The 27023-nt window shown below is 44.3% G+C and overlaps 2 protein-coding genes across 2 annotated transcripts in view; one reads left to right on the top strand and one right to left on the bottom strand.

The window, feature by feature from the left end:
• The window catches only part of LOC117765832 (trinucleotide repeat-containing gene 6C protein-like), a 37391-nt gene extending 19759 nt beyond the window's left edge, over positions 1-17632 (top strand). The window contains 18 exon segments of the mRNA XM_034592358.1: positions 3972-6497; positions 8915-9115; positions 9655-9833; positions 9917-9994; positions 10141-10359; positions 10657-10806; positions 11120-11219; positions 11222-11238; positions 11495-11578; positions 11730-11970; positions 12073-12237; positions 12494-12670; positions 13058-13207; positions 13603-13713; positions 14574-14792; positions 15497-15570; positions 16007-16146; positions 16235-17632. Of these exon segments, the coding sequence (XP_034448249.1) occupies positions 3972-6497; positions 8915-9115; positions 9655-9833; positions 9917-9994; positions 10141-10359; positions 10657-10806; positions 11120-11219; positions 11222-11238; positions 11495-11578; positions 11730-11970; positions 12073-12237; positions 12494-12670; positions 13058-13207; positions 13603-13713; positions 14574-14792; positions 15497-15570; positions 16007-16146; positions 16235-16613 (5210 nt within the window). The 3' untranslated portion in view covers positions 16614-17632.
• A 5382-nt stretch (positions 17633-23014) lies between these two features.
• LOC117765834 lies at positions 23015-26912 on the bottom strand. Its single transcript, XM_034592361.1, has 4 exons — positions 26431-26912; positions 25271-25615; positions 25081-25187; positions 23015-24014 (listed from the first exon to the last, which is right to left on the bottom strand). Exons 1-4 carry the CDS (start codon positions 26471-26473, stop codon positions 23802-23804), a joined length of 708 nt encoding a protein of 235 aa, XP_034448252.1. The 5' UTR covers positions 26474-26912; the 3' UTR covers positions 23015-23801.
• Positions 26913-27023: the final 111 nt, after the last annotated feature.

Here is a 27023-nt window from a genome sequence, read left to right on the forward strand (position 1 = left end):
GTCCGGCTGCACAAACTCTATGTATGTCTGTCAATCTTTCCATTATGAAAGCTGTCTCCCAATGTTACCTTTTGCTTGGCCAACAATCCATATCCCAAGGCCCTTTCATGTGGAGGAGGCGTGAGAGAGCTAGCTATTTTAAGACTGGCATGTTGGAGAAAGCCCTTGACCTGGTTTATCCTTTAGAGGAGGAAGAGAAAGAGGATACTCACAGGCAAACATGACGGCCAGATGTCTCAGATGTTTACCCTTTTTTTTCTTCAAAAGCCATGTTTTGTCCCTCTGTTGGTCTTTTTCCCCTGAGAGAATATTAAGATGATAACATGAATGCATGAACATCAAAGCAGCTGCACAGAAAGCATCCACACATGCATCCACAGTATTTGTTGCATATATTTCTGCACTGTCCCTGTCATTCCCTGTCTTTCTGCCTTGATATAATTCAACTATCTGTGCCAATCTAGCGTATTTCCCAACAGCAGCAGTAACAGAAATGTCTTCGACATGAAAATCAGCTTCTTTTTTTTTTTGACAATCCTAAACTCACAAAGTTAAGTCGAGGCTATACTATGTTATCCTATACCTCATTGAAACCTACACCTCATAGTAACTTTTTATACCAGCTGCTTAATTGAAAAATACCTCAACAATTTTCAATTTGCTATCATATATGACCAAATAAAAGCTGGAGCAAGGTGACATTAGTGAAGGGCTTTCTTTGTTCTTTGGCTCCAGCTCAGTGATATAAAGATCAATAGTTATGTAAACATGGGGTCGGAATTGACACTCTACTTTTTGTCCCTTTGCCGCACAGACGTCTTTCAGAGCACACTAACAATGCTAGCCATGCTATGTAGCAGACAGGCGCCATGCAGGCCCGCAGAGAGAAAGTGAGCACAGTTTTTAAAAACACACATTTACCAACACAAAGTATCTCACACTGACAGGAGCACTTGTGGATGGTTTGTTTTGGTCTGAGATGCAGGTACTAGTGCGACATCTAGTGGCAGTGAATGTCATATATATAGCCTTTAAATGCAGAGGTAGCATATTCCTGGGAAATGCGGTTTGTGTGTGCGCGCGTGCCCGTCATAGAGCTCGTTCGTCTGGCTGGCAGCGTGCATTGTCAGCACTGTACCATCCAGTCTCTCTGCCCCTCAGGGACTTCATTAAGCCAGGATCAGTCCAGCTGAGGCACACACAACTCCCCCAGATTACTTCTTCCTTCCATCTCTTGACATCCATCTCTGTCTGTCATTTTCTGTCCTGTCTTTCTTTATACACCACACACACCATCACAACATGTGCGTACATGTCCATTTTCTATGTAAAATGCTGGAAAGCAGCAGTGAGGGCCTTTCTACTATTGGAGTAGTCAGGAAGTATTGTTGTTTTTTTTTTTCAGTTTACCAGCAGCGTGTTTGCTTCCACAGAGGCGATGCAGTGTTGTCACTGTGTGTATTTTTACACATGAATGAGCAAGTGGCCATCTAGTAGTATGGTGTGACCTCACCGCATGTCAGGTCCTCACAGTGGAGCAGCACAGGGGGCTGAGCCTCGTCCATAAAGAGACTCTGTTCTCTACCAAACATTGACTTATTGTGTTGTTGGGTGGGCGTTGGGATCATTTGTAAACAATACCAGCCCTGATCCAGGCGAATACTGCTCTTTTTTCTTTTTTTTTTTTCCATGCTCCCCAAACTCTTATTGACTTCCCAACACCCTCCATGTTTGTGACCAGATCACCTGGCCATCATAGCTCACCGTGACCGATCCATATGAAGCTGCTCATTTGATGCCCTTGCCCTGTGCCCTAAAAGCACCCATATGAAGAGATGGTCCTGCTGCTCATCATCACTGCATTTCTAGCCTGTAGTGACTTACAAAAACAGACATTGTACATCACGTGCGATCTGATGGTGTGGCCTTACATTTATAAACATGTTCATGTGTGAGAAAGTTGCCATCCGAGCACCAGAGGGGTTGAAGCTGGGTTTTGTGGGGTTTCTCTTGCTCTCTCTCTTGCCCGCCACTGCTGCTCATGATGTTTTCCATTGTGGGCGGCAGTGCTAATTGCGGATGGAGTGGTCTTGGCTAAATATTTAATGACAGTTTTGAAAGGTTGAAAGATGCAAGGACAGGGTGAGTTTGGAAGAACCCCCTTTGTTTTGTTTTACCGTATGCCTCATGAGTGCATAATGAAAGTCTCCAGGCATTATCGTTTAGCTGTTAACCAAGCCCTCCCCACCCCATCCCTCCAACACTCCCCTCCCCCAACTTGCCTTCTTTCAGTGCTTTACCAGAGAGAGAGAGAGAGAGAGAGAAGATATCCTCCGTCAGGATAGGAATAGGGCACGATATAAATAAAGGCAGAGGGAGGCAATAGATAGAAGAGGAGAAACCCAGCCAAAGCAGTGTTGGTGGGAGGGACAGAGCATAAGGGGTGAGGAAGGAAGGGAGGGGGGTTTGTCTCATGCCGTGCAAGAGCTGTGCAACTTCTTGGCAGCACTTCAGAAATGAGCCTCAGAAGCTTGGCGAGCCGAGCAGACATATTGAGACAAGGATGGCCGCTGCGTTGCACAAAACCTAGCTCTTAACAGGATGGTTGGGAGGCACCTCTCCACAGGTATTTCACCCCCCTCCTTTCTTTTTCTGTCTCCCTGTTTCTCTCTTTCTTGTCTGGCTCTACTGCACTGTTTTGGTGGCTTGTATTTACTCACTTTGCAAATGAGCACTTTAAACACTGCAGCGTAAGGGTAGTGCACGCATGCAGTGTTGACTTCTTGTGTTTTGTTTATTAATTTGAACGAGACATGCATGCTGTTGAAGCAGCGATGGTGGATATACAGACGGTAGCTCAGAGCCTTTTTGGCACTATTTCAGGACTAAGAAAATGGCGGTCCTGCACTTCTCAGTGGAGTGACGCTACAGAACGACAGTGCTGTGTGTGTCAGAAACACAGTGCCCTCTTTTTTCCCCCTGCTCTCACTGCCTCCTCTCTCTCTCTCTCTCTCTCTCTCTCTCTCTCTCTCTCTCTCTCTCTCTCTCTCTCTCTGTAGTTGCAAGCACTGAAAAAAAAATGGGATGGTATACAAATACTGTCACTTCCCTCTTATCGTCATGATACAGTCAGTCTATGAAAACAAATGCGGTATGCATGTGAAGGTAGTTGTAAACAATAGCAGCTGCAGCACAAGGGATGGTGGAAATGGGCGATCTGGTGGTGCCAGTTGATCAGTGCCGCGATCATGATCTGCAGCTGGGCTTGCACTGTACCAAAACAATCCTTATGCACACTGGAACTTCAGGCAGCGTGAGAGAAACTCAAAGTGCTGTCAGAGCAGTTGTATAAGCAGATGGAGGCTGACGTGTTTGTGATGAGACTCGTTGCCTCGGGCAAGTGTAGAGTATTTGTGCTTCATGTCAAGCAGAGGTCATAACTGTAACAGTTAGCAGGTCAAAAGTTAAGGATGTCTTCTGCATGACCTTTGTCATTGATTGCATCCTCAAATCTGCCGTCTTTTTGGGGTGAACTATCTGGAAGATGCAATGCTTAACATTTAGAGTATTGTTTCATTTGGGGGGAAAATGCGTGATTTCATGATTTTGCATGTGATACAATTTTCCATTTGGTTAATTTTAACGCTATTTTCAAAAAATACATTTATTCGGTAATATTGTAACATCTAAATGTTCTATTTTCACTTATGGTGTTCGATTTAATTTGTTAGATTTCTCTAGACAGAAACAAGCACAAGCAGTTTGACTAAAAGCCAATTCTCAGTTTGAATATTATCTACAGTGATGAGTCCTCTCTAGATCACTCCATGACTGCTTTTATTTCGGTGATGTATATGCTTCAACAACACTGTTGTAGGCTGTAGGTATACTGCAAATATTATTGTAGTGCATATGTGGGTGTGATGACGTACAGTACATAGCTCATATCTTCTTTCTTTCCTCCCATACAGACCTGCCCCCCCAGAGCAGCCAGGGAGCCCAGTATGATAATCCCCTCTGGGGACACCTGCCAACTAATAGGAGTGCCACAAGTGCTGCCTCTTCCACCAATCTCAGTGGTTGGGATCAACTGATTATTGACCAGAAGGACACAGAGGCTTGGCCTTCTATTACCCTCAGCAAGAGCCAGGCCCCTCCTGGAGGATGCCCTTTGGATACTGACCCTGGTCGCTTGACCAGCAGCAGCAGCAGCAGCAGCAGCAGCAGCGGCAGCAGCAGTACTAGTAGTAGTTGTAGTACAGTTACTATGGCCACAGGGGCCAACAGCCAGACAGGCCACTTCCCTGCCAACCACCTTAGCAGCAAGGCCAACAGTGGAACCAGTCCTGCCAGTCATAGTGGAACCAGCATGCTCTCTAGCCAGGTTGCAGCCAATCGCAGCTGGGGTTCTGGACCTGGACCCTCCCATTGCCCCCCTCAGTCCTCAGTGGGGAATGAAGGAAAGAGTGACAGTCCAGTGGGGGGAGCAGGCAGCAGGGGCTGGGGCTCATCATCTTCCACCACCAACTATAACTTGAACCTAAACCCTAATGCCAACCCATCTGCCTGGCCCATGCTGGGGCATGATGGAGCTGGCATAGGGGGAGGCAGCTCAGGGGGAGCCAACACCATTTCACCTCCTCAACCTACACCAAACCTCTGTAATCAGCCTGGCCCTCCACCAGCCCAGACCAGCACCTGTACTGGAGCCAACACTAACAGCAACTCCTCTGGGATTGGCAGCGCCTGGGGTGGTTTAATGACCTCTGACATGTCAGAGCCACACCCCTCCCCATCCACGAATGTGTCTTTCAGTTCAGAACCTCAGAACCTTAAAACTGATGGACCAAATCACACTAATAAGCAGGAACCGTCAAGCCCTATCCACAGCTTGCCTGGCTGGGGTAATGCACCTGTAGGGATGAGTTCAATGGGCCAACCTCCAAAAGGGGGCCCGCAGGTCAATGGAGAAGATAGTAGCTCAGTATGGGGTAACAATGGCGACTCTAAGGCACCTTCATCTAAGGAGGCACCTGGCTGGAACTCTGGCTGGGGCCATGGCGGAGGTGGAGCAGGAAATACTGGAGGATGGGGTGACCAGTCCCGTGGAGACTGGGGGAAGCAGCACACTGAAGAGCCCCAGGGAAGCTGGGATACCCCCAGCTCTCCTCCGCAGGAGCCACAGGCGCCACAGGCTAGTCCTTGGGGCAGAGCTGTGAGCACAGCTGGTGCCAGTGAAGGGAGCAGTGAAAGCATGGAGGGACATCCCCCATGCAGAGACTCATCCAGAGATAATCCAGCTCCTCTGCTGCCTGCACAGGATCTGGACCCCAGGGTGTTGTGTAACACTGGCTGGGGACAGACCCCTGTTCGCCAGCACACCTCGTGGGATATGATTGAGAGTAAACGCAAGAATGATGCAGCCACTGAATCACGGGGCTCTGGCCCAACCACTCAAAACAATGCCCAGGGGCCCTCCAACACTAGCATGGGCCCCACTCAGAGGACTGACCCTGGGAGCAAAAATGATGTGCCTGGTTCTCAGGGAGCTTCAGGTTGGGGTGGAAGCATAGCAGCTACCAACAAGCCCAACTCTGGTTGGGGAGAGCCACCTAACAACATTAAGCCCCCAGGTGCCCCCAGTGGCTGGGGGAACTCTCCAGCAGGAGGCCCCACCACCAGTGTACCCAAGAATGGTGGTCAGTCATGGAGAGAGGAGAAGTCAAGTGGGTGGGACGATTCTCACATCAAGGCAACATCCCAAGGCTGGGGAGAGCAACAAAAAGCATCCCACAGCTGGGGCAATAGTGGAGGCAGCAATAACACTGGTGACTGGGGAGAACCAGAAGAGAGCAAAAAAAGTCCCACCAACCCTGCCTGGGAGGGCGAGGCAGGAGGCTGGAAGGAAAAGCCACGAGGCTGGGGAATGGCAGCTTCAGGATCAGGGATATCTGGAGCTGGAGGAAATGGTGGCTGGGGAGAACCAGTTTCCCAGCGTCCCAGTGGCCCTCCTCAAGGTTGGGCTGGCAAGCCTCAGGATGGGCCCAGTGGTAATAGTGGAGGAGGGGGCGTAGGCTCTTGGGGTGGCTCAAACTCAGTGAAGCAAGCTGCAGGTTTGAGTGGCAGTAAGCAGGAGTCCTCAGCTGATCCTACAGGCTGGGAAGAGCCCTCCCCACCTTCAATCCGACGTAAAATGGAGATAGATGATGGGACCTCAGCTTGGGGTGACCCTGGTGCCTACAACAAGGCAGTCAACTTGTGGGACAAGAATAATCCAGGAAATTCCCAGGCTAAAGTTCCCACTGGAGGCAATAATCCCCCAGTTCCAAACAACAACCATCACCACTCTCACAATCACCCATATCACGGGCCACCTGCACCTTTACAAAATCACAGTCAAAACTCTCAAAACCCAGGGCCCACCAGTGGGCCCATGGATCCTGTTGTGCAACACCCGCCTGGGCCATCTCACAACAGGGCTCCCCTGATAGCTCAAGGTAAGACAACAAAATACTGTGACTGTGTTATGTGTAATTGTGTAATTTACTCATTTTATTTTGATTTAACAGTACCACATGGCCAAATGGGTCAGATTCCAAGGCTATTACAGACACTGATTTATACTGTTCATACTGGTCAGTTTAAAGGCCATTAGATTTCAAATCAATGTAACTCAAGCTTAATTATATCAGGTCCATATATTATCAGTTTCTCTTTTCTTTTTCATTGTTAAAATTAAGGTGTCAAACATGAAAGCTGGCTAGGTTGTTCGCACACTGCACTGTTAAGCTCCAAGCTGTTGATCCACTTAAAGGTAAAATCTTGACCTAGTTTGCCCTCCTTGGATTTATACCCAAGCGACTATCCAAATTAGTTAAGCAGTGCCAGCCGTGCTCCTCCACGAGGCTCCTCACATTTCACAACACTGTGCACGTCTGTGTGTGGGTCACCCTGGAAACCCCACATGGGCACCCAGAGGAAGAACAAGAATGCTGTTTACAAAGTACCTTGTGAAAATAGCGAATCACCACAAACAGTTTGAGACGGATCGGAAGTGTGTGATTATATGGGAGACACCATCTGTCAGTAGTTGAGGGGAGGGGGTGGAGCAAGCCCCTGAGAACTGAGAGGGTTCAGGCGCCCCCTGCTGTCCCTCACATGACCCTGCATGCTAAGTCCATATTTGCTGGATGTTGTGCATATAGTGGGTTGAAAATAAATAAGCACAACCCTTAAATATTCATCATTGTATAAAAATTTAAAAAAAATTATAAAGTTTGTTTGTGCAAGTGTGTCAGTGTAGCACTTCAGGTAGTCATACAAAACAGGGTGAATTTAATTAAATCATTTTTTAGCAGTGTTTTCGACTTGACCTCTCCCTGAAGAGAGAGAGAGAGAGAGAGCTAAGCTGAGTCTGGCACTGAAACAGGCCCGGAGACACCACTTTGCCTCTAACGCCAAAAGGGTCCAGGCTGTGCCAAATTTTAAATGGGCATCTCCTCCCTCTGTCAGCCATCCTTCTAAGCCAAGCCCAGGTCTCTGCCTCCCTGCACGACTGCTGTTTCACACGCACAAGCAGAAGGATAGATGTGGTGATGGCGTTTACCAGTGGCACAATTAGACTTGAGGGCCAGTTTATATCAACTAAACAGGAAACATCTTATCACACATGAGATAACCTTAGTGTGAGTAGACAGCCATTTAGCAACAGACAAAGACTTTCTTTAATAAAGAGCCGTGATGAAGATGGTTTGTCTCAAATTGATTGCTGCAGAAATTTGAATTGAAGATAGCGTCTCATACTATTATTAAGCAGAAATGTATGCTAACATGAGCCAGCACAAACAACTTGACTCCATGTTTTTATACTTTGCCATTTAGATTTGTTTGTTTGTTGTATGGCCTGGCTCAGGTTTAACCCTTTGAAAAACAAATACAGGCATAGTAAAGGGAAGTTCTATGGCATTCATTCTAACTGTTTTGTAGCGGAAATTGCAATTTTATCTGGGTAAAGGTAATATACTTTAAAGACTTGGTATCAGATCGGTACATAGATTCACGTACTCGCCAGGCAATTTCCGCAGTATCGGAGGCATTCCGATGCTGGTATTGATATTGTATTATCTGTAGTAAATTCAACACTTTAGAAGCACTGTAACATCAGATTGAGAAATGGCACTTGATTTTTAGGTTGTAAAAAAATGTCGCTTTTTATTTAGCTTTCCTGATATTTCTAGTAAACTAGTGCAGTGCCCGTTGTAAACATGCCCATTTAGAATGGACTGTTTGTTTGGGCTGTGGTGATGCTGGTTGCAACTTTCTTTCTGACACTGTGAAACTGACCTGCAGTAATTGAGCAGAGGCAAATAAAGACCTGCTGCAGGACTCAGTCCGTAGAACCCTTCACCTGTTTATTCAAAGATTGAAGAAGCTCACTACAGTTGGCAGAGCCCCCAACAGGAGGACTAGTTATCGTTGTCATGAATGCACTTGCTTTGAGAGAATCTCAGCCACCACTGCTACATAGCACTTGTCACCTGTTCATTCAAAGTTTATTCAAATTGAAAGTAGTAGTAATATGAACGGCAATCGAGATATGTGTGAAAACAAATCTCCTAAGTGGAACTCCACATACAGACAGACTTCTAGAATTATTAGATAGTTGCAGTCAATGATGGATTTAACAATTACAACAAAATGGTTTTCCCTACTGTTATAGTTTCCCAATCATTTGATCTTCCCACAGTGTTGCTTTCTGCCCTTTTATGAGAAATGAGTCACACAAGAATCAATGCCAGAATCCATATTCAATTTTGATTATACATAAAGCATACCTTTTTTTTTTTTTAGATATTGGTTTAGGTATGATTAAGTATTTTTAACTGACAAGCCATTGTCCTTGTGTCTCCTCCAGGCTGGGGAGAAATACCAAGCTCCCACACAAAATCGGAGACCTCTTGGGGGGAACCTGCACCTGCACCTGCTCCGGTCAACATGGACAATGGGACGTCTGCCTGGAACAAACACACTGGGAGCTGTGGAGGCTGGAGTGACGGTAACCAGGACAGCTATGGCAGGGGCAACCCAGCAATGACGTCTGCATCTTGCAAACCTGGTAGATAGCTGAACCCTTTATGGTTTTATGATTATGTACACCTCTTGATGAATAATGTTAACACATGGGTGCTCTGTCGCTTAAAACAGTTATTCTCTCCTGATGAGTCAAGTCAAGGACATCAATATGGCACAAGGGAAGCAAGAGTCCTGGAGATTTTGCAGAGAAATCTACACTGACCCCTAGTGGCTGTCAAATATTTCAGTCAAATTACTTTTCCCCCTTGGATTCATTCACTTTCTTTTTTTTTTTCATCAAAAACTGGTGTTAATCTCCTGTTTTTTTTGTCTTATGTTTTAAAATGTTAAAACTCAAGGCTTCACCCAAAAGGCAAGATGACTTGAGAACTTGAGAATCACTGTTATGTGGCATAAGTTTATACTTTACGATGTATTTTGTTTTGCAATAACAGTAACTTGAGCTTCAAAAGTTTATTCCAAGTGAAAGCTAACATAAGTTATCATGTGTAAAGTAAAAGTACAGCTACATATTTGTTGTTAACATTGGTTGATTTACAACTTTTCCCATGTGTTTTTTAGCCCCCAAACCTATGCAAGACGGATGGGGAGGTGGAGGTGGAGGTGGAGGTGAGGAGCTGAGCCTGTCAGGGGGTCAGTGGGATGCTGACGAGGGAGACATGTGGAATAGTGCTCCCTCCCAGGAGAGCAACTCCTCCTGCAACTCTTGGGGCAATAATCCTAAAAAGGTCCCACAGAAGGTGTGAAGCAGAGCAAATTACATATTTCATTATTAAGTACTATTAGTGTGGTAATAATCATTTTCCATCATCATCTCCTCCAGGTGAAGGTCCCAGCAAAGCAGGAAGATGCCTGGATCATGAATCGTCTCATCAAACAGTTGACAGACATGGGCTTCCCTGTGAGTTGAATTGACTATAAACTGCTGTTAATCTATTCTAGTACCAACTACTGGACAAACAAACTGCACTTTTTTTGCGAAAAAACCTCTGTCATGTTTGCTTTCATCTTCTCCTAACACTGAAGTTTTCTGTGTTTTCTCTACAGAGGGATCCAGCAGAGGAGGCTCTGAAGAGCAACAACATGAACCTGGACCAGGCCATGAGTGCCCTGCTGGAGAAGAAGACGGAGCTGGACAAGCGGGGGATGGGGATGGCCGGCCACGACTACAACAACGGGCTCATCAACAAGCCCATGAGCTGCCCTCGGCCCCCGCTTCTTTCCAAAGACCCCTCAGCAGACCCCCGCTTGCCCTTCATGGATAAGGTGAGCAGGGCACTCATTGGTTTAAAAGAAATAATTGCTGAAAATATTTACTTTACATTGAAATAGTTTATTATTCAATAAAGAGTGACGCCAAGTACAAACGTAAGATCTTAAGTCATAGAAATATATGAGACCAGCTGTCGTTATTTTAAACGAAAAGGATTTATGAATATAAATCTTTTCCATATTTAATGAGACGTCGTAAATTCTTCCTATTTTCCCAAATAATCACAACAATGAACCTAGCTTATGCGTGTGACTGAGGCAGAAGTTAAGAGTCTCTCTACCCTCATCCAGCAGATGCAGAGTGGAATGTTTGGCGGTGGTGGAGCAGCACAAGCCCGGACCATGCAGCAGACGCAGCAGCCTCCTCAGCCGCCAGTGCCGCCTCTCAGCTCCTCTCAGCCTAGTCTACGTGCTCAAGTGCCTCAGTTTCTCTCCCCTCAGGTAAGCACGCGCAAGCACACACACAAATACAGAAATAGATACTCGTGAACATGTGACCTAATTTCTTACTTACTATATATACAGATTCGTAGGCAGGGTGTTTTAATATACGCAGTGATGAATATTTTATATTCAGATTACGGTCTTTAAAAACATCTCTGATTTGAGTTTCCAAATTATTATATATCAGTTTAGACCTTTTTAAACGATATACATCGGTGAAGGGGCAGATTATACACCAAACACAAGCAAACAAGCATTTTCTGTAACGTTTTAATTTTGTTAATATTCTGTTTTTAATGTTTGCCCACAGGTTCAAGCACAGCTCTTACAGTTTGCAGCAAAAAACATTGGTCTGAATCCTGCACTTTTAACCTCACCAATAAACCCTCAACATATGACCCTTCTGAATCAACTTACCAGCTGCAACTGGTGCGTTTCATTCAACCTTGTTTGCTTTTAGTTGAGACAGAACAGTTATCTTAACTGGCATAGATGTGGCACATGGTTCATAACTTTGAACACAAACCCTGAATGAATAGCCCTGAATACATTAAGAGCAATTTTCTAACTGTTTTATCTACATTTAGATTAAACCATTTTATTGTTTTTGTGTGCGTTAGAATCTGGGGGCACAGATACGCTGACATGTTTTGACATTGAAACCATGCTTATACCTGACACACAGGCATACCAGCGTTTACAAATTCAGCAGCAGATGTTGCAGGCGCAGCGCAATGTTTCTGGTCCCATTCGACAACAAGAGCAGCAAGTAGGTGTCCCTCCTAACCTTCACTTTTCTCTCCTATCCACCTCACTGTCACATATTGCTTTCTTTAAATAAATCTGACTTAAAAATAATGTGAAAACAATTCATTATAATTCCTAAAGTTGTCTCCTTTGTGATCTTGTGTGTGCCGCAGGTTGCACGTACAATCAATAACATGCAGCAGCAGATCCAACAGCACCAGCGTCAGCTGGCCCAGGCCCTGCTGATGAAGCATCAGCAACAGCAGCCGCCCCCCTCCCACTCGGGCCTGCATCCTGGTGGGACCAAATCCACCCTGGATTTGTTTCCAGGTCACCCCCAGGCTCCAGGCCTCCCTGACCTGCAGACCAAAGAGCCGCAGTCATCTCCTAACACCTACAGCCCCTACTCTCTCTGTGAGTGGCATTAGCCTTGCTCTTTGGATGTGAAATAGACAATGCTGCACTAATACACATGGACGTGTGTAGTAACAGTTCACTGTTGTGTCTTCTCTTCAGCTGGACTGAATCCAAACATGAATGTAAACTGCATGGATGTGGGAAGTCTGGCTATGAAGGAACCCCCCCAGCCCCAATCGCGCTTGTCACAGTGGACGCACCCAAACTCCATCGAAAGCCTTACTGGTAACTCCTCTTCTCTAGAGCCCAGCCTGGGCAAGCATGGTGAGAGACCAGAGGGAGTCCTGTGTAGTTAAAGAGGATTTGTCACCACTAGAGAACCCTTTGTTTCCTCCTGATGCCAAGTTTAAATTCACGTAGACAGGACTTTTTACAATAAACCCTGACCAAAGAAGCATCACAAACTTTAACATACAGCTCTATAGGTCTTTCTTTCTTGATAGGTAACAAAATCCAAAATATTTCCCCACATTTCACTCATATCAGCTTCTTAAAGTTTTTGTTTGTTCACTTGTCTCAGGTGCCAACTTGGGTCCCCCGGGTAAACCCCCACAGCTGGAGGACTCTTACAGTCCCTACAACCTCATGTCCAGCTCAGACTCTCCTACCAGCCCCCTGGTCCCCCCAGACAGTTGGGGACAGGGCAAAAGTAACAACGACAAGATGGCCAATGGGACCAATATCAACTGGCCGCCAGGTTAGTAACATCAGGGAGTCGGATGTTGATCAATGTCAGATGTTGTTTAATGTGGTTTGCTGAGTTGGAAGCTATGTTAGCAATAGTAACTGCTGGGTTCCTTGCTCCCAATGTAAAATGTTATATCTGGGTCAATTCACTGTGTTATTGATTTACTCTGTCATAAATACTGAAATATGATGAACATTTCAAGGTCTATGAACATTTCATGGTTTTACAAATATATCTGAACGATCCAGTTAACTGAAAGATTGATGTCTGGTCACTAGCTGATAATAATATACATCAGGTTGATGGGTGCTCTTTACTGTTACACTCTGGTTTGTCAGGTTATTATTTATGTCCTGATGGTAAAACTTAAGCAAACACTTTAATTCTCATTTTCAGAGTTCTGCCCCGGTGTTCCCTGGAAGGGTCTGCAGAATATCGACCCTGAGAATGACCCCAACATGACCCCTGGCAGTGTCCCCAGTGGGCCCACCATCAACACCAATATCCAAGATGTCAACCGCTACCTGCTACGGGACAGGAGTGGAGGTGAGAGCAGGACCAAAGTATATTAGAGACAAAAGTGACATAGGGTGTGATAAGTCACACCCTATGTCATAGCACATCAACACACTATGTCAAACAGAAGGGAAATATATTCTAAAAATAAATTTAAAGAAAAGTGTGTCCGTGTGTATTGTAAGTGACAATACCATGTAGCTGCCGCCAACAGAGAGAGCCTGCTTCTTATTGTTTCGTTCTTTATTTTCCTGCTTTTAACTACCTCTGTGGTCACTGTCATTTTCCAGTTTATACTCTTCTCTTCTTAATGAGCTGACATCATCATTTGTAGTGCCTTTTATTCTTTACTCCATTTTCTCTCTGCTATTTTTTCCTTATTTGTTTGTGTCTGTCTATTTTTTGTGTTGCTGGTATCGGCTTAGGCTCCTCTCCCACTTCATCTCAGATCGAGGCTCTGCCTCCCTCCACTGATTGGCCAGTCAGTGCCTACACTAGCTCGTTCAGTCTGTCGTCCCCGGAGATGGACGATGCAGGTACATGGTCTAACTGTAACCCCCACCTCCCACAATGTAGTGGCTCGATTGCTGCAAATCCTCTCCCTCCTGTTACTGTAAAACCCAGAGCCTCAAGTCATTCAATCCAATGCTCCTGATTAAATGACCCTCATTCGAGATTTCTCCCCGTGAACTTTGCCCCTCATGCATATTTCCCCACATGGTGTTGGTGTTTCTCCTTCTTCCTTGTGTGTGGCATGGGAAGTGTGAAACACTTAAGGGTGTAGCTTGTTGTTTTTCCTTGATTTACTGTGACTGTTGGATGTGGACGGAAATTGATGACACCAGTCTGTCAGTGAAATATTTTGAAGAATAGGAGAAACCTGTTTTGCCGTTCATTGGACTTAGTTAGTATTGCTGTCATTCCAACCATAGACCCTATATAAAGATGGTGGACTCCCCAAAAGTGAAGCCAAAGCGTCTTGATCGGCTCCTGGTGGCTTGCTGCCCAATTGATAATAAACCCGGCCTCCTCTGTGTTAGTAAATGGGATCAGGACCAAACATAAAAGTCCCTGTGAGAAACATGTGAGTGTGTGTATGAGTAGGAGCTTGATACCATGGCTTCAAATCACGCGATCGCTACTGTGACTCCAAATGACATAATCAATGCAAGATGGCAGTGTTTGTATCCAAGATATTTTAGCTTCATGATAGTGGGAGGAAGTGGGGATGTCAATACGTCTTTATGTATCCCTGCTGTTGAGGCACTTATTTTGCTCTGCAGGACGCTCTCCCTTGGTTGCTGTGTGTGTGTGTGTGTGTGTGTGCCCTTTGTGCATGCATGCATTTGTTACTTGGTTCTGAATGCCAACGTTTCCCTCCCTTTTTTCCAACCAGGTAAACTGTCAGAGATGAAATCTACTTGGTCTTCTGGCCCTATCTCTCATAGCCAGGCCTCCCTGTCCCACGAGCTGTGGAAGGTCCCTCAGGGGCCCCGGAGCAGCAATATAGCCCCTTCACGTCCCCCACCTGGCCTCACCCACTCCAAGCCTTCCTCAACGTGGGGGGGAAACTCCCTGGGTCTGGCCCAAGGCTGGAGCAACTCTTACACCTCAGGTATTAATGTTGTGAAATATTTAGTTGTAGCAACTGAAAAGACTGATATTATAATGAAACAGGTACATTATCAATCAGTTAGCAGAACAATCTAACAAGGCTCCATTATCAAATATACGTTTGTCCTTTTTGCCCAAATCCTACATTTGCATTTATTCAAAATTTAAAGTGTCAAATTTAATTTAATAATTACTTGATCACTCATGGAAATTATACAACTTTATTCAATTATTTTACTAGATTCAACATTGTTGCAACTCTGAGGGACTTTTTGGATACCATGTGGCAGCTAAGACATGCAGACATATATAACATATGGTGATGATCGTGATGATAACATCAAAACATGTAAAAATACATTTCTAAAAACTGAAATGAGTTGAAGCATACTGCATAGCTCAGACACAACATGTAAGACATTTCTTATGCAGTCATCAAATGCGTTAAGGTCGTATAATGGAGGCATGGCGTGTCTGTATATACGGTTATGAAGTTTACAGTACGAACATACTCGAAGAGCGAGCTGCACTTTGATGTGGCTTACGACCACACACTGATTTTGAAGGTAGAGCGGCCGACGCCCTAGTAAGATTCATATTGTGGTGAAGAAGTGTCAACTGACACTCTGTGGTTTTTGTTTCAGAGAATCATGGAGATGATCAACTTTGTGTTAACAAATTGCTGCCTTATGTCTTAATCCACAGCAGGTACCACGTGGAGTACAGACAGCTCCACCAGGACCAGTAGCTGGCTGGTTTTGAGGAACCTCACTCCACAGGTAATAGTTTACAATCTGATGCTCTTCCTTAAAACTCATTTCTGCTGCCTTTGAAAATAGATGCATCTGTTTTGAACAATGTAACCGTCCCCGCCCACAGACGTCTATGTGTCAAACGGCAGTGGTCTGAGAGGCCATTAAGTACATTGCAACATGTGGACTTTGAATTATTTGTTGAAACTCCTTCCTTGTGTCCTATGGTTGTCTCGTTTGAACTATTACCTCCACTGCCCCCCTGGATTTCCGGTGGAACTGCCCCATTTCCTCTGTTTCATTCGTATCACTGAGCTTTTAGAGGACGTTCAAAAATACAAATGAAAACACAGAGGAATCCTTCTGTCCGTTTCCTTATATGTATCTAACGTTGAACATAAATGAGCCTTTAAGCATTTTCAACTGCATCTGTCACTGAGGGTTATGATCCTTGTTTTTTCAGATTGATGGTTCGACTCTGCGTACACTGTGCATGCAGCACGGCCCCCTCATCACATTCCACCTCAACCTAACACAGGGCAACGCTGTGGTGCGTTACAGCTCCAAGGATGAGGCTGCCAAGGCTCAGAAGTCCCTGCACATGTATGTCCACCAATGCATTGCATCAAATTTGGGTTTTGGGATTTTCAACCTTTATTTATTTGTTGTATTCCCTCTTATCACTCTCTAGGTGCGTGCTCGGGAACACCACCATCCTGGCAGAGTTTGCTGGGGAGGAGGAAGTGAACCGCTTCTTTGCACAGGGCCAGTCGCTCGGCGTAACAACCAGCTGGCAGGCCACTCCAGGCTCCAATCAGACAAGGATGGGTGGGACTGGGTCCGGAGCCCCTCATCCTATCGGTCACTCGCCCCACTGGAACAACAACAACAACGGCGGCGGTGGCCTGGGAAGCGGAGCAAAGACAGGCGGGGAGTTGCTTTGGGGTGGCGTGCAACAGTATTCTAACCTGTGGGGACCCCCAAGTGGAGAGGAGGGACGGATCATGGGGAGTCCCACACCAATCAATACGCTGCTGCCTGGGGACCTGCTGAGTGGAGAGTCCATGTAGGATGGAAGATCCCGGGCGAAACAAACACCAACAGGAGCAAAAATCTTTCAAATCAATGTGGAGATAATCAGTGTGGGTGTAACACGAAAAGGAAAGACAAGAGGAGGACGAGGCTACATCCTCGCTGCTCACCCTCGTCAGCCTCCTCTTCTCCTTTTAGTTTTGAATGACATTTCAGTTGCAGTTCTTATGTGAATCTCAGCGAGGGATTTTGGTCACAGTGTTCAGCTTTTACTTTTGGAGGCACAAGACGTCTTTTCATTCGACAAAGAAAGAGAACTTTTTACAGACATGAACTTTTGAGATCTCGCTGTGTGAACTTTGGTCAAACTGACACAGTGACGAGCCGCCATCTTTAGTCTTGCGTAATCCTTTTGAGGCAAATCATACTGCACCTCAGAGATCCATGGAAAAGGCATCATTCCCAAAGTAAAACCCTTCAATCAGAGTGGTTGTCGAACTTTCAGCTGGTCCAGACTCGACACATTTGTTTCTCTCAGCACTAATATTAGCCTTAACCTCTTTCCTGCCCTGCTATCCTCATTCACTCTGTACTTGGTGAAGAAGCATACGGACACTTGCACACCCTTATTTCTGAGCCAGTGAAACCTGAGTGGAAAGTACATGCTGCTGCTTAACGTAAGCAACCACAGCTCACGACTTCAGTGCATTTTTTGCAAGCAGATTGAGTTCCTCAGTTCGCTCAAAGGGAATGATGCAACTCTGTTCGCCTTGTTCAAGCCATTTATTTTTGTATTGTTTTTTTTTCTTCTTCTTGAACCATTGCAAACAAAGCTAATGAAATTATTCAAATGTGTCTGTCAATCGTACTTGGTGGGGGGCATAGTTTTTTTGGGGGGGGGTCATCGCTTGTACAGACAGTTATGGACGTGGAGGACGACACAATGAACCACTGCTATTACCATGGAACTGTAAAGACAAACACTTCAGCGCACCTCAACTCATCTGTGGGGAAACTCGCAGTTTGTCTCTGACCCTCTCACTGATGTAGTGGAGAGGGAAAAAAAAACTCAAGTCGTAACTGTTTCCCAACGGTGTGTAATCAACGACCCCTCCCCGCCCCCCACCCACTCCACCCCCTGCAAAAACAACCATTTCAAGTGATGTGCAATATAAGCCACAGACTCTACCGTCCAAGCACCCTAGCGTGGCCTCTCTCGGAAAGAGGGGAGACTATAAGGAATGATCGAACTGCAAAAACTGTATCTGCCCCCGCAACCCCGACCCTCCCCACCCCAAAACTGCCACTACTACCCTTCATCCCCCCTCCCACGAGTGTGTGAACTCAGGAGAGTAGCAAGCTGGTCTTGAACCATCTTCAACCACAAGGACATGTACACAAAAGCACTTCTTCAGCCAGCTTACTCTCCACACTTATGCCAGTGACTATGTTGGGGAGAGGGAGGGACAGGTGTGTGTGTGTGTGTGTGTGTGTGTGTGTGTGTGTGTGTGTGTGTGCCTGTGTGTGTGTGCCAGTGTGCGTGTGCGTGCGTGTGTGTGTGCGTGTGTGTGCTTGATGAGAAGGCATCAAACCAAAATGAGATGAGCCTGTTTTGTTTTTTTGATTTCCTTTTTACCCAGAAGACCTTTTTTTTCCTTTTGGCCCAAATTTGCATTGGTATAAGAGTATGAAGCAAAGATTTTGTGAATCGGTTGGTCTATCACAGCACTTAGCAAGAGCCCCACAGCTCGTTACACCCTCAATGCCAACGAATAGAAGAAAGGAGAAGCAACACTGGCATGTAAAAACTGAAAAACAAAGACAAAAAAAAAGCAATCTGCTCAGTGGCTTCTCAATATACTTATTTTTTAACTTAACATGGATGTGAAGATTTTTCTTTTTTTTTTTGGTCAGTCCTTCTTCCCTCAAGTTGTGGGACCAAGAAGGATGTTTAACACAGCAAAGTAGCAAAGTGAAGGGAAAATACAAAGAAAGAACTAACTCAACCGATGATGGCTGCAGCAGGGACAGACCCTGAAGCGCTCATCCTCACCCTCTCTATCAAAGTAAATATCACTGTTACATTGCATACTGTTGCATTGAAATCTTTAGCCTTGGTGTCTGGAAACGCTCAACGTGTTAATGTTCTACTGGGTCCAGCAGGGAGGATCTCCATCTCTCTTTCATCCTCTTTTTTAAAAATTTTTTTTCGTCTGTCTATTGGAGGCCCTGCCAACCTGTGTGATAGTGTGGCCACTGAGTGCCTGCCTGCTGCAGAGCGCAGTACTCTGCGGCAGCCCTCACCCCTCCCGCACCCTCGCTCGCTGCCTCCCTGCGGGTCCCTACAGACTGGCTTCCCTCCTCTTCCACTCCCCCCCCACCCCCACCCCACCCCACCCCTCGGGCCTCCAGGCCAAGAGCAGCTCTTTCAGAACTGGCCCACATGTATTACATTTACTACTACTGCTGCGCCAGAGTATGTCCTCAGCAACCTCCACTTCCACTCTCTCTGTCTCTCCTGCAAAGTTCACTTTAGCCAGAGATGGAGGCGCTTGATGTGTTTGTTTGTTTTTTCTTTTGGTTTTCATTTTTTATTTTATTGATGTAAGAAGTTTGCTGATATTGTTGCTGTTATAATTGATGATATAGTTGATGATTGTTTTCTGATGATAATTCATGGCTTTTTAATATTGGTCTTTATGCAGTGTTCAGCTTCTCTCCTGCCCCTCCCACTGCCTCAGAGGCAGAGCCAGTGTGTAGATCAGAGGTACACCTTAGTCGTGCAGCAGGGCCGTACAAAACACTGCAGATCTCAGTGGAAAAGCAAGGTGGGGGGAGGTCTTAATGTTGGAGCGAGTCAAATCAAGTGGGAAAGGTTGTGTAATCAAAGGTTCTGTCCAGGATGGTGAGCCGACTTCCCCCGTCCATCCTGGGGCACCAAACCTCGACTCTGTCGTCTTTTTAAAAACACACACACTTCCTTTAATGTTGACGCTCCTCACTCACGCTGGTGCTTTATGTTTAACTCTGGGAGCACTCAGTTATGCTTAGAACCACCTCAACTGATAACAGCCTTCCATTTCTATGCAAAGACAAGGAGGTGTTCGTTCGCAGCCATCTAGAAAATCACAGCCATCGCCCACATCTGCCAATCTTCACTTATCTCTCAACCTTTACTACCAGGCAGCTTCCCTTGAAACAACCCCCCCCCCCCACTCTTCAAGGGTTTAGTCTCCCACTGTGTGGACAGAGCTACTCGATAACACTAAATGACCTGCTGGAGGCACAAGTGGTTGGCAAACAGTCACTTCTTCAGTCTTGTGCCAACCGATCTTTCCAATATCTACTTCCACTTTGCCATATCCTAATTTATCTTTAGTGTGATTAGACTGAAGTTCCTCTTATCGCTGGCGGAACGTGCACCACAATCTCCAGTTGTAGGAGGAGTAGAAGGGCAGGACAGAAGAATGGTGCTGGTCTTTCACCAATAGGGGACTGGAAATATAGTGGAGAACCAGGCTGCAAGAAGAGTACGAGGAGGGGGTGGGGTGGTCCCTGTATGTGTCTGTGCACTGTTTATGGGTCACATCGGGTACATCTCTTTAAAAACCAAAAACATTATCTTTTTCTTTAGCATCAATGTTTTTCGCAAAAAGTAGAAACTACAACAAAAAAAAAAACTAAAAGTGGTCTGTTTCAGCTGTGCACTTTGAGGCTGAGATGTCTGTGTTCTGTGTCTCTGCAAGCTGCCGCCTTCTCACCCCGTCGAGGCTCAACGTCTGGGCCTCGCGTGGGGAAGCTGTATCCGGGAGGTTTCGTTTTGGACCTCCAACCTGAAGGTCGCTCCAGCAAATATATAACAGGTTATCTCTGCACATCTGGCTTTGGGGTCAGGGTCCGAGCAGGGACCCAGCGTATCAGTAGAAACAGCGACAAACCTCAAGTTCGGTACCAAGTCTTAAAACGTAGGGGATTCGCCCTCTTCCAGAGTTGCTTAAGACTCGCGTCATTCAACAAAACAATCACTATTGCCTGTGTTGTTTGTGTGTTTGTCTGTTCCTGCATTTACTCCACACTGGACTTTAATCAAGGAACTGGCGTTGAAGTGCGGAGTTGAATAGAGACGGACGATGGGTGACCGGGACGGAGGTCGAGTCTCAGACGTGCCCTGGATTTCTTGACTTAGCACCAGCACTGAGAGCCCTGCCCCTCCCCACACCCTTCGCCTGCTCCCTCATCTAACTGTGTAGTGTTGGAAACCGGACGCTCTCCCTTTTTTTAAAGTCACATTGACTCAAAGGCAACTGGAGCTTGAGCAAAATATGCTTCTCAATCATGGATCAGACAAGGGTTCTGGGGCAGGGCCCCCAAAAGGGTTTGAATTAGCAAATCTCTTTAAAAAACAAAGGCCTGGGTTGAATATGCACATGCTAGTTCATATACGCTATACAACCATATAATGTGTATAATGGGTGTATGTGTGTATATGACTAGATTTCTGTTTTCCATTTGACCTAAGCCCTTCCCCCCCCCCCGGCCCTGGCTTCAGCCCTTACCCTGTGTATCCTCCTCAACATTGTATTTCCCAGAAAACAAGATCATAAACATATCAGAGTAATACAAAATAATGAAAACAAATACTTGAATCAAAAGAAGCGCCAATAATGTAATGTGAACACTTTTTCTAGTGGTTTTTTTGTCTCATTCATACACTTAAAGAGATTTTTGATAACATCGGTTCAGAGTGAATCAAATTTGAAATACAAGTGTTGTTGAAAACAAAGATCGATTATAAAGGCAAATTTACATCTGTTGTATTTGAGTGTTTGCACAAGGCTGCTTGTACTGTATGTTGTATGAATGTTCGGAGCGTGAGGTGAAAAACATGTATGAGAGCTTATGATTACAGCGGAGGAAATGTCCGCCTCATGTTTCTTTTCAATTCAGTATACTTATGTTGTTGATTTTTTTTTTTGTTTGTTTGTTTTTCTTTTTGCTCGTCAAAAATATATTCTGATGTTAATTGTTACTAGCCTCTAGCGTTGCACTGAGTGTCGGCCTCACCCCTCATCCAGCTAAACGAACAACATGATACAAGTACTGAGGGGAGACGGGGACAGTTCACGTGTAAATGTTTACTCAAGGACTAAAATAAGTGTGTTTTTAAAATGTAATGTTTATCTACCTTAGTGGCTTTCATTGTTGAATAATCCAAGAAAGTATGGATCATAATTGAGTATTGCACCATTTTTCAGACAATAAACCGAAAAGAAAAAAGAAAAAAAAAAAATCACATATGTATAAAAAAAAAAAGCAGCAAAAAAAGTATTTTGCAGACCTGTGGCCATAGTTTGGGGTAGAAAGACTTCAACTCTCCCAAATCTGAGCAACGGAGAGAGTGAAGGACGACATCAGACTGAGCCTTGGCTTCTAGGGCTCACTTCAGAGGTGCCTACCTTTTTGGTTTGTTAGCTTTTGTTCTGTTTTCACTCATGTCGTGTTTTTTTTTTTTTTTTTTTTTTCCTGCAAGGCCACTGACAGTTTACAAACACTTTGTTTTTTTCTGGAGTTCAATAAAAGAAAAACCTGCAACAGAAAAGGAGTTAAACCATGGGAATGTTGGAAAAACAAAAACAAAAAGGACAAATGCTTCCATTTAAAACGGAAAAAAAACAAAAAAGCAACACAACGCTTCACAGAATGAAGATCTATTGTGCTACTTTCAGAACTCTGGGATTGAACAGTGTTGTCTTGTTCTGTTTAACCTTCTTTGTTCTGTGTCGATGTTTGATTTCATGAACTATCTCAAGCCTGTATGTTTTATGTTGATTATAAATATATTTTTTTTCCTTTATAGAAAAGAAAAAAGAAGAAAAAAAAAAAAAAAATGACATAATTGCTCACTATCTTGCACACACACGAAAAAGTGGATCTTGTCTCAGGAAGGCCAGGGTTCCAGAGTACCAACTCCACGCCATTTTAATGTACATTTTTATGATGAGTTAAAAGAAAAGGATGATTTAAAAGAAACAATTTTAAGCACTGAAGGTTATGGATTTCAGAAGAAGAGAAAATACCTTTTGTTTCTAAATCCGTAGCAGTTACATAATAACCAAATAATGGACTTTAAATGAAAATGGAGTGCTTTATATATAAATCTATATATAAAAATTGCTTTACATTTAAAAAAAAAAATTGTCAATGATTTTGATTGTTAAAAAAGAGACAGTGAATAACATGCAAAATGCTGTATGTTTGAATCTTTATTGTGTTTTCTTATGAGGTCCCGTCCTGACTGAATCAGGAACATTGTGCATTAATCTTTCTTTCTTCTTTCTCTCTCTTGTCTCTCTTTCATTCTCCCACAGCGGGTATTACTATTATTACTATTATTATTAATAGATAAATCAGATACATTTGTGGAACTTTTCACATTTTCGGAGGATGTTTGTAAAACATGAGCTGGTTGTAAAAGGATCATGAAACTATGCACAAGTGTTTTGGGGGGGTGGGGGTGGAAGATAGGGGGTTTCCAGGCCTACTTCTTAAGGGGCCGATCTATCGCAGGGGTTTTGAGGATCCAATGTGGGGTTTTATTTTTTTGTTTATTTGTTTTTAAAGGGAGTGAAGGCAGGGAGGTGGGTGGAGAGGTGATGGATGTCGAGCTCTCTGCCTCCAGCTTCCTTCCCCCTGATTCAGATTGATCTAGCGCTACATTGCCATGCTGTGTATTCCTAAAACCAATGAGCGTCTCACTCTTTAGCACTGTGGGATTCTATCCTATCCTGTCACCCTTTTATTTTGGTTGTTTCCTCAGTTGTAAAGGTTTTTCAGAGGGTGGGATTAGGGCTATTTTATTTTTTTTTGCCTTTTTTGTTTTTGAAATATTAAGTAAAAATGTCTGTACTGAGATTTAATGAGAAGTCAGTGGCTTGTAATGTTTTATTTTTCTCTCTCTGTATATCTCTTTCTCCTCATAGAATGTGATTGTTAAATGACATGCACCGAAACAAATGTTTTCATGAACTATGGAGCTTCTTTCAAATATTAATAAAATAGCATCGTTTTTCTTGGCTGTTAAAAAAACGTGACATTTGGTTATTTGCCTGCTCGTCTCGCTCTCCGCCTTTGTTGCACCGCACTGAGAGGACCACTGAACGGGCCGCAGCTCTCGGGTCACGTGTCACTTCCTGTACCGCACCATTAGTTCAAAGCCAGCATTCAGGTCAGGCTCTGAGGGAGAGCTCTCTGGGGCAGGCGTAGTAGTTGTCCTGTGGTTGCCGGATGTTGGGGTTTGCGTACAAGGGGAAGTTGTCTTCCTCCAGGTGTGACGGGTCCTCCAGGTTATTTTGGGGCACTGCAGCGCTCTGCTGCTTCCTGGTCATTTCCTCATAGATGGGAACAGGAGGTTGTGGTGTGTGATGACGCCTCGCCTTCAGCTACAAACAAGATTATTTCATTCATGGTTAGAAACACATTATTGCTCAGTGTGGAACACTTACAAGCTTCTGTAATTCATTTTTCAAGTTGTGTGTGTATTTCTGCTCAGGGCCTCAAGCTCCTGTGAGTTTTTACTCTAGAAGGCACTTCTTCATCACTCAGCCGAATAATGAAAAACAACATTTATGGCTTCACCTAATCATCATGTGAATTAATTTATCCACCTACTGCTGTCTCTTCCTGTGGTCTATCACATTTTAAAAGTCTGACATTTGTGAAAAATACCCATCACATATTCCAAACAACCCAAAGGTTGTTTATTCAAATGGTCCAATTGACCAAATAGTCCAAACACAGGAAGTACTACAGTGTCTACTATACTATAAAGTTGGACTTTTGTGTATTGTTTGAATAGATGCTTAAAGATGTTTTACCTCCAAGAGGCTTCCTCAGTTGTAACTGACTGGTGAGTTTGAGACCCAGGTATTTAATTTAATCAGTTTACAATCACTAACAAAGTTAGAACACGCAGCATTAATTTAATTTAACTTAGATTCCTGCCAATGTCTGTGCATGTTTAATAGATTGTATCCATACTGAAGTCATGGCAGTAATTACTTTGAATTGTCCGCGTTTGAGCTCAGCCTTTCTATCAGGTGTAGATAGGAGACATTTTGAAGAACTTGAAAGGTGCTGAGAAATGTTCCAGATAAAACTTTTATTTCTAAAGCACTCATTTAAACAAAGTTACAAATTGCATGGGAATAAAACAACTAAACAACACAGAACAAGACATTGAATCATATTCAATGAAAATCCAAACTCCAGTTGCGCAGACTAAGTAAATTCATGATTACTTTGAATTAAAAAATTATAAAAATCTAAATGAGGAAGATAAAAAATAAGTTGTGGGCTGGTTGAAACCATAAATTCTAACCTAGTGTGTGTGGCCCGGACCAGTTCAAGGACAAAAAAGTAAAAGTGGAACCTGACACACACTCAGCAGTGTTACTTCACAGAGACACTCAGGATTTGTTAAATATTAGACAAAGTGTAAATACTCACACATCTGTCTGTGGCCAGCCAAGTGAGTGTGAGCCCGATGAGTCCTGCTGCTGCAAAGATGGTGAGGAGCAGAGGGGGGTAACTGGGAGAGCACTGGCACGGCCTCCCTGCAGCACAAACCAGCACAAGGGGGTAGTTTAAGTTTAGTTCAACTGAAGTGCAGCAGTGTGTGAGTATTGTGATGTTTTACCTCCCCCTTCAACCAGCAAGAAGAGCTGATTGTTACTGGGCATGAGGTCCTCCCCCCTGAAGCTCAGCTCCCACATGTACAGTCCTGTGTCGCTGTGCTGTAAGTGGGTTATGGTCACATTGACCTGCAGGGAGTCCAGCCCCCCACACAGCTTCAGACGCCCCCTGCGCTCTGGGTCCACCCTGAGCTCGCCGCCCTCTGCCATGGACAGCAGGGTGGTCTGGCTCTGGGCCCCGCGGTGGTACAGGTGGAGGCCCCTCAGGCTGCCGAGGTCCCGCTGAAGAGGGCAGGAGAGCTCCAGTGACTGGTTCTCCGTGAGACGCCTGAAGATCAGCTCTGCAGAGGCTGGAGGAGAAAGAGAAATCCAGATTAAGTTCTGGGGGTTAGGGTTAGGGGATCGCTGGCCGAGAGTCAAATGTTTTATCATCTATTAGATAGATATCCATGAAATTTGCTCTCAGTACCTTCTCACTTTAGTGATCACTTTATTTCCTCTCGAACCATCAGTAGGTCAAAGTTTGAAAACTAGAACGTCACTCAGAAGAATGGACACCTCCACCAAACATGTTTAAAGTCTCTAGATCTGCACCAAATTACACACACTGATGATTTTACTTCAGATGTATGAATTATTGTCTAAGAAATAAAGGGAAATGTTGAAAAACGAGTTCTTCCCTGACCCATAAAGTTTAATGATAATCCATAATAGTTTTTGCATAATCCTGCTAACTAACAAACAGTTACAGGGTCGAAATAAAATGTCAACAGTGTTCATGGTCCCCAGAAGATGACTTGTAATATTTTTGTTTACAAACTGACTTTTGCCATCATCAGTTCAGAATTTAATTTGCTCGCTGCTTTGTTGTTTTAGTATTTAAAACTTTTTCAACTAACTCAAGGGCATCTAAATTTAGTTAAAGATCAATAATGCATAGTGCTGAAAAAGCTTTCTCCCAGTAGATAAAAACAAATTGATGAAAATGTTTTTAACATCAAGATGAAGATTCAACCCTTTAAGAATATTGGAGCACCAGGATGTCACACCTTGTACAGATTGTTAAACCCTATGAGGTGAATTGTCATTTGTTGATGAATATAATTTGTGTCATATCACAGAGTAAATCCGTTGTCATTATTTTGTAACAAGAAATTTCTCTTACCTTCAACGAGCTGCATGAAAATAAGAGCACATGCTAAATTCATCTTTACGGCCCTTTTCAGTTATGAGAGCAGTGAGATGCACCGAAGCAAAGTCATAATGAACTCCGCCTGCTTCTCTGACTGTGGTCAACCGCACTCTATTTATTGTTCTTCCTCTCAGAGCAGGAAGAGGAAGAATTCAACTGCTTATACGGCACTGCGGTTGGTCTGAGACACAATCAGGATGTCGAGATACAAAAGGCTCCAGCCACTGTGAACACACCCCTTCATTAGAAACGTTTAAGTTTTTAGTATTAACATTGTTCCTGCAATAAAACCCTTTCTGTATTTAGGGCTCTGTTACAGATTATGTGAAATGTTTCAAGTGATTATCAGTTTCTTCATTCTGTATCACAGGATGTGTCGGAACTTCAGCTGAACAGTTCAGTGGTTTTATATAAACCGTGACGCCACTAGGTACTTTCCAATGAAAGTGGGTTTTATATAGTGAACACGCTCATAAATAAATGCAATGACTTTTTTTCAATTACCTGCTTTGCATGTAGCAACGCCCCTGAATACAATATATACTATTTTATTTAGTATTTGTAGA

Source organism: Hippoglossus hippoglossus, chromosome 8, assembly GCF_009819705.1.
Source record: "Hippoglossus hippoglossus isolate fHipHip1 chromosome 8, fHipHip1.pri, whole genome shotgun sequence".
NCBI classification, from domain to species: domain Eukaryota; kingdom Metazoa; phylum Chordata; class Actinopteri; order Pleuronectiformes; family Pleuronectidae; genus Hippoglossus; species Hippoglossus hippoglossus.

Excerpts from the sequence above, each read along its gene's own strand:
- LOC117765834 (XM_034592361.1), bottom strand. The coding sequence starts at position 26,473 with ATGAATTTAGCATGTGCTCTTATTTTCATGCAGCTCGTTGAAG. Across the intron at positions 25,616-26,430 it reads TTTCATGCAGCTCGTTGAAG|CCTCTGCAGAGCTGATCTTC; the intron begins GTAAGAGAAATT and ends TTTCTCCTCCAG. Across the intron at positions 25,188-25,270 it reads CTTGCTGGTTGAAGGGGGAG|GGAGGCCGTGCCAGTGCTCT; the intron begins GTAAAACATCAC and ends TTTGTGCTGCAG.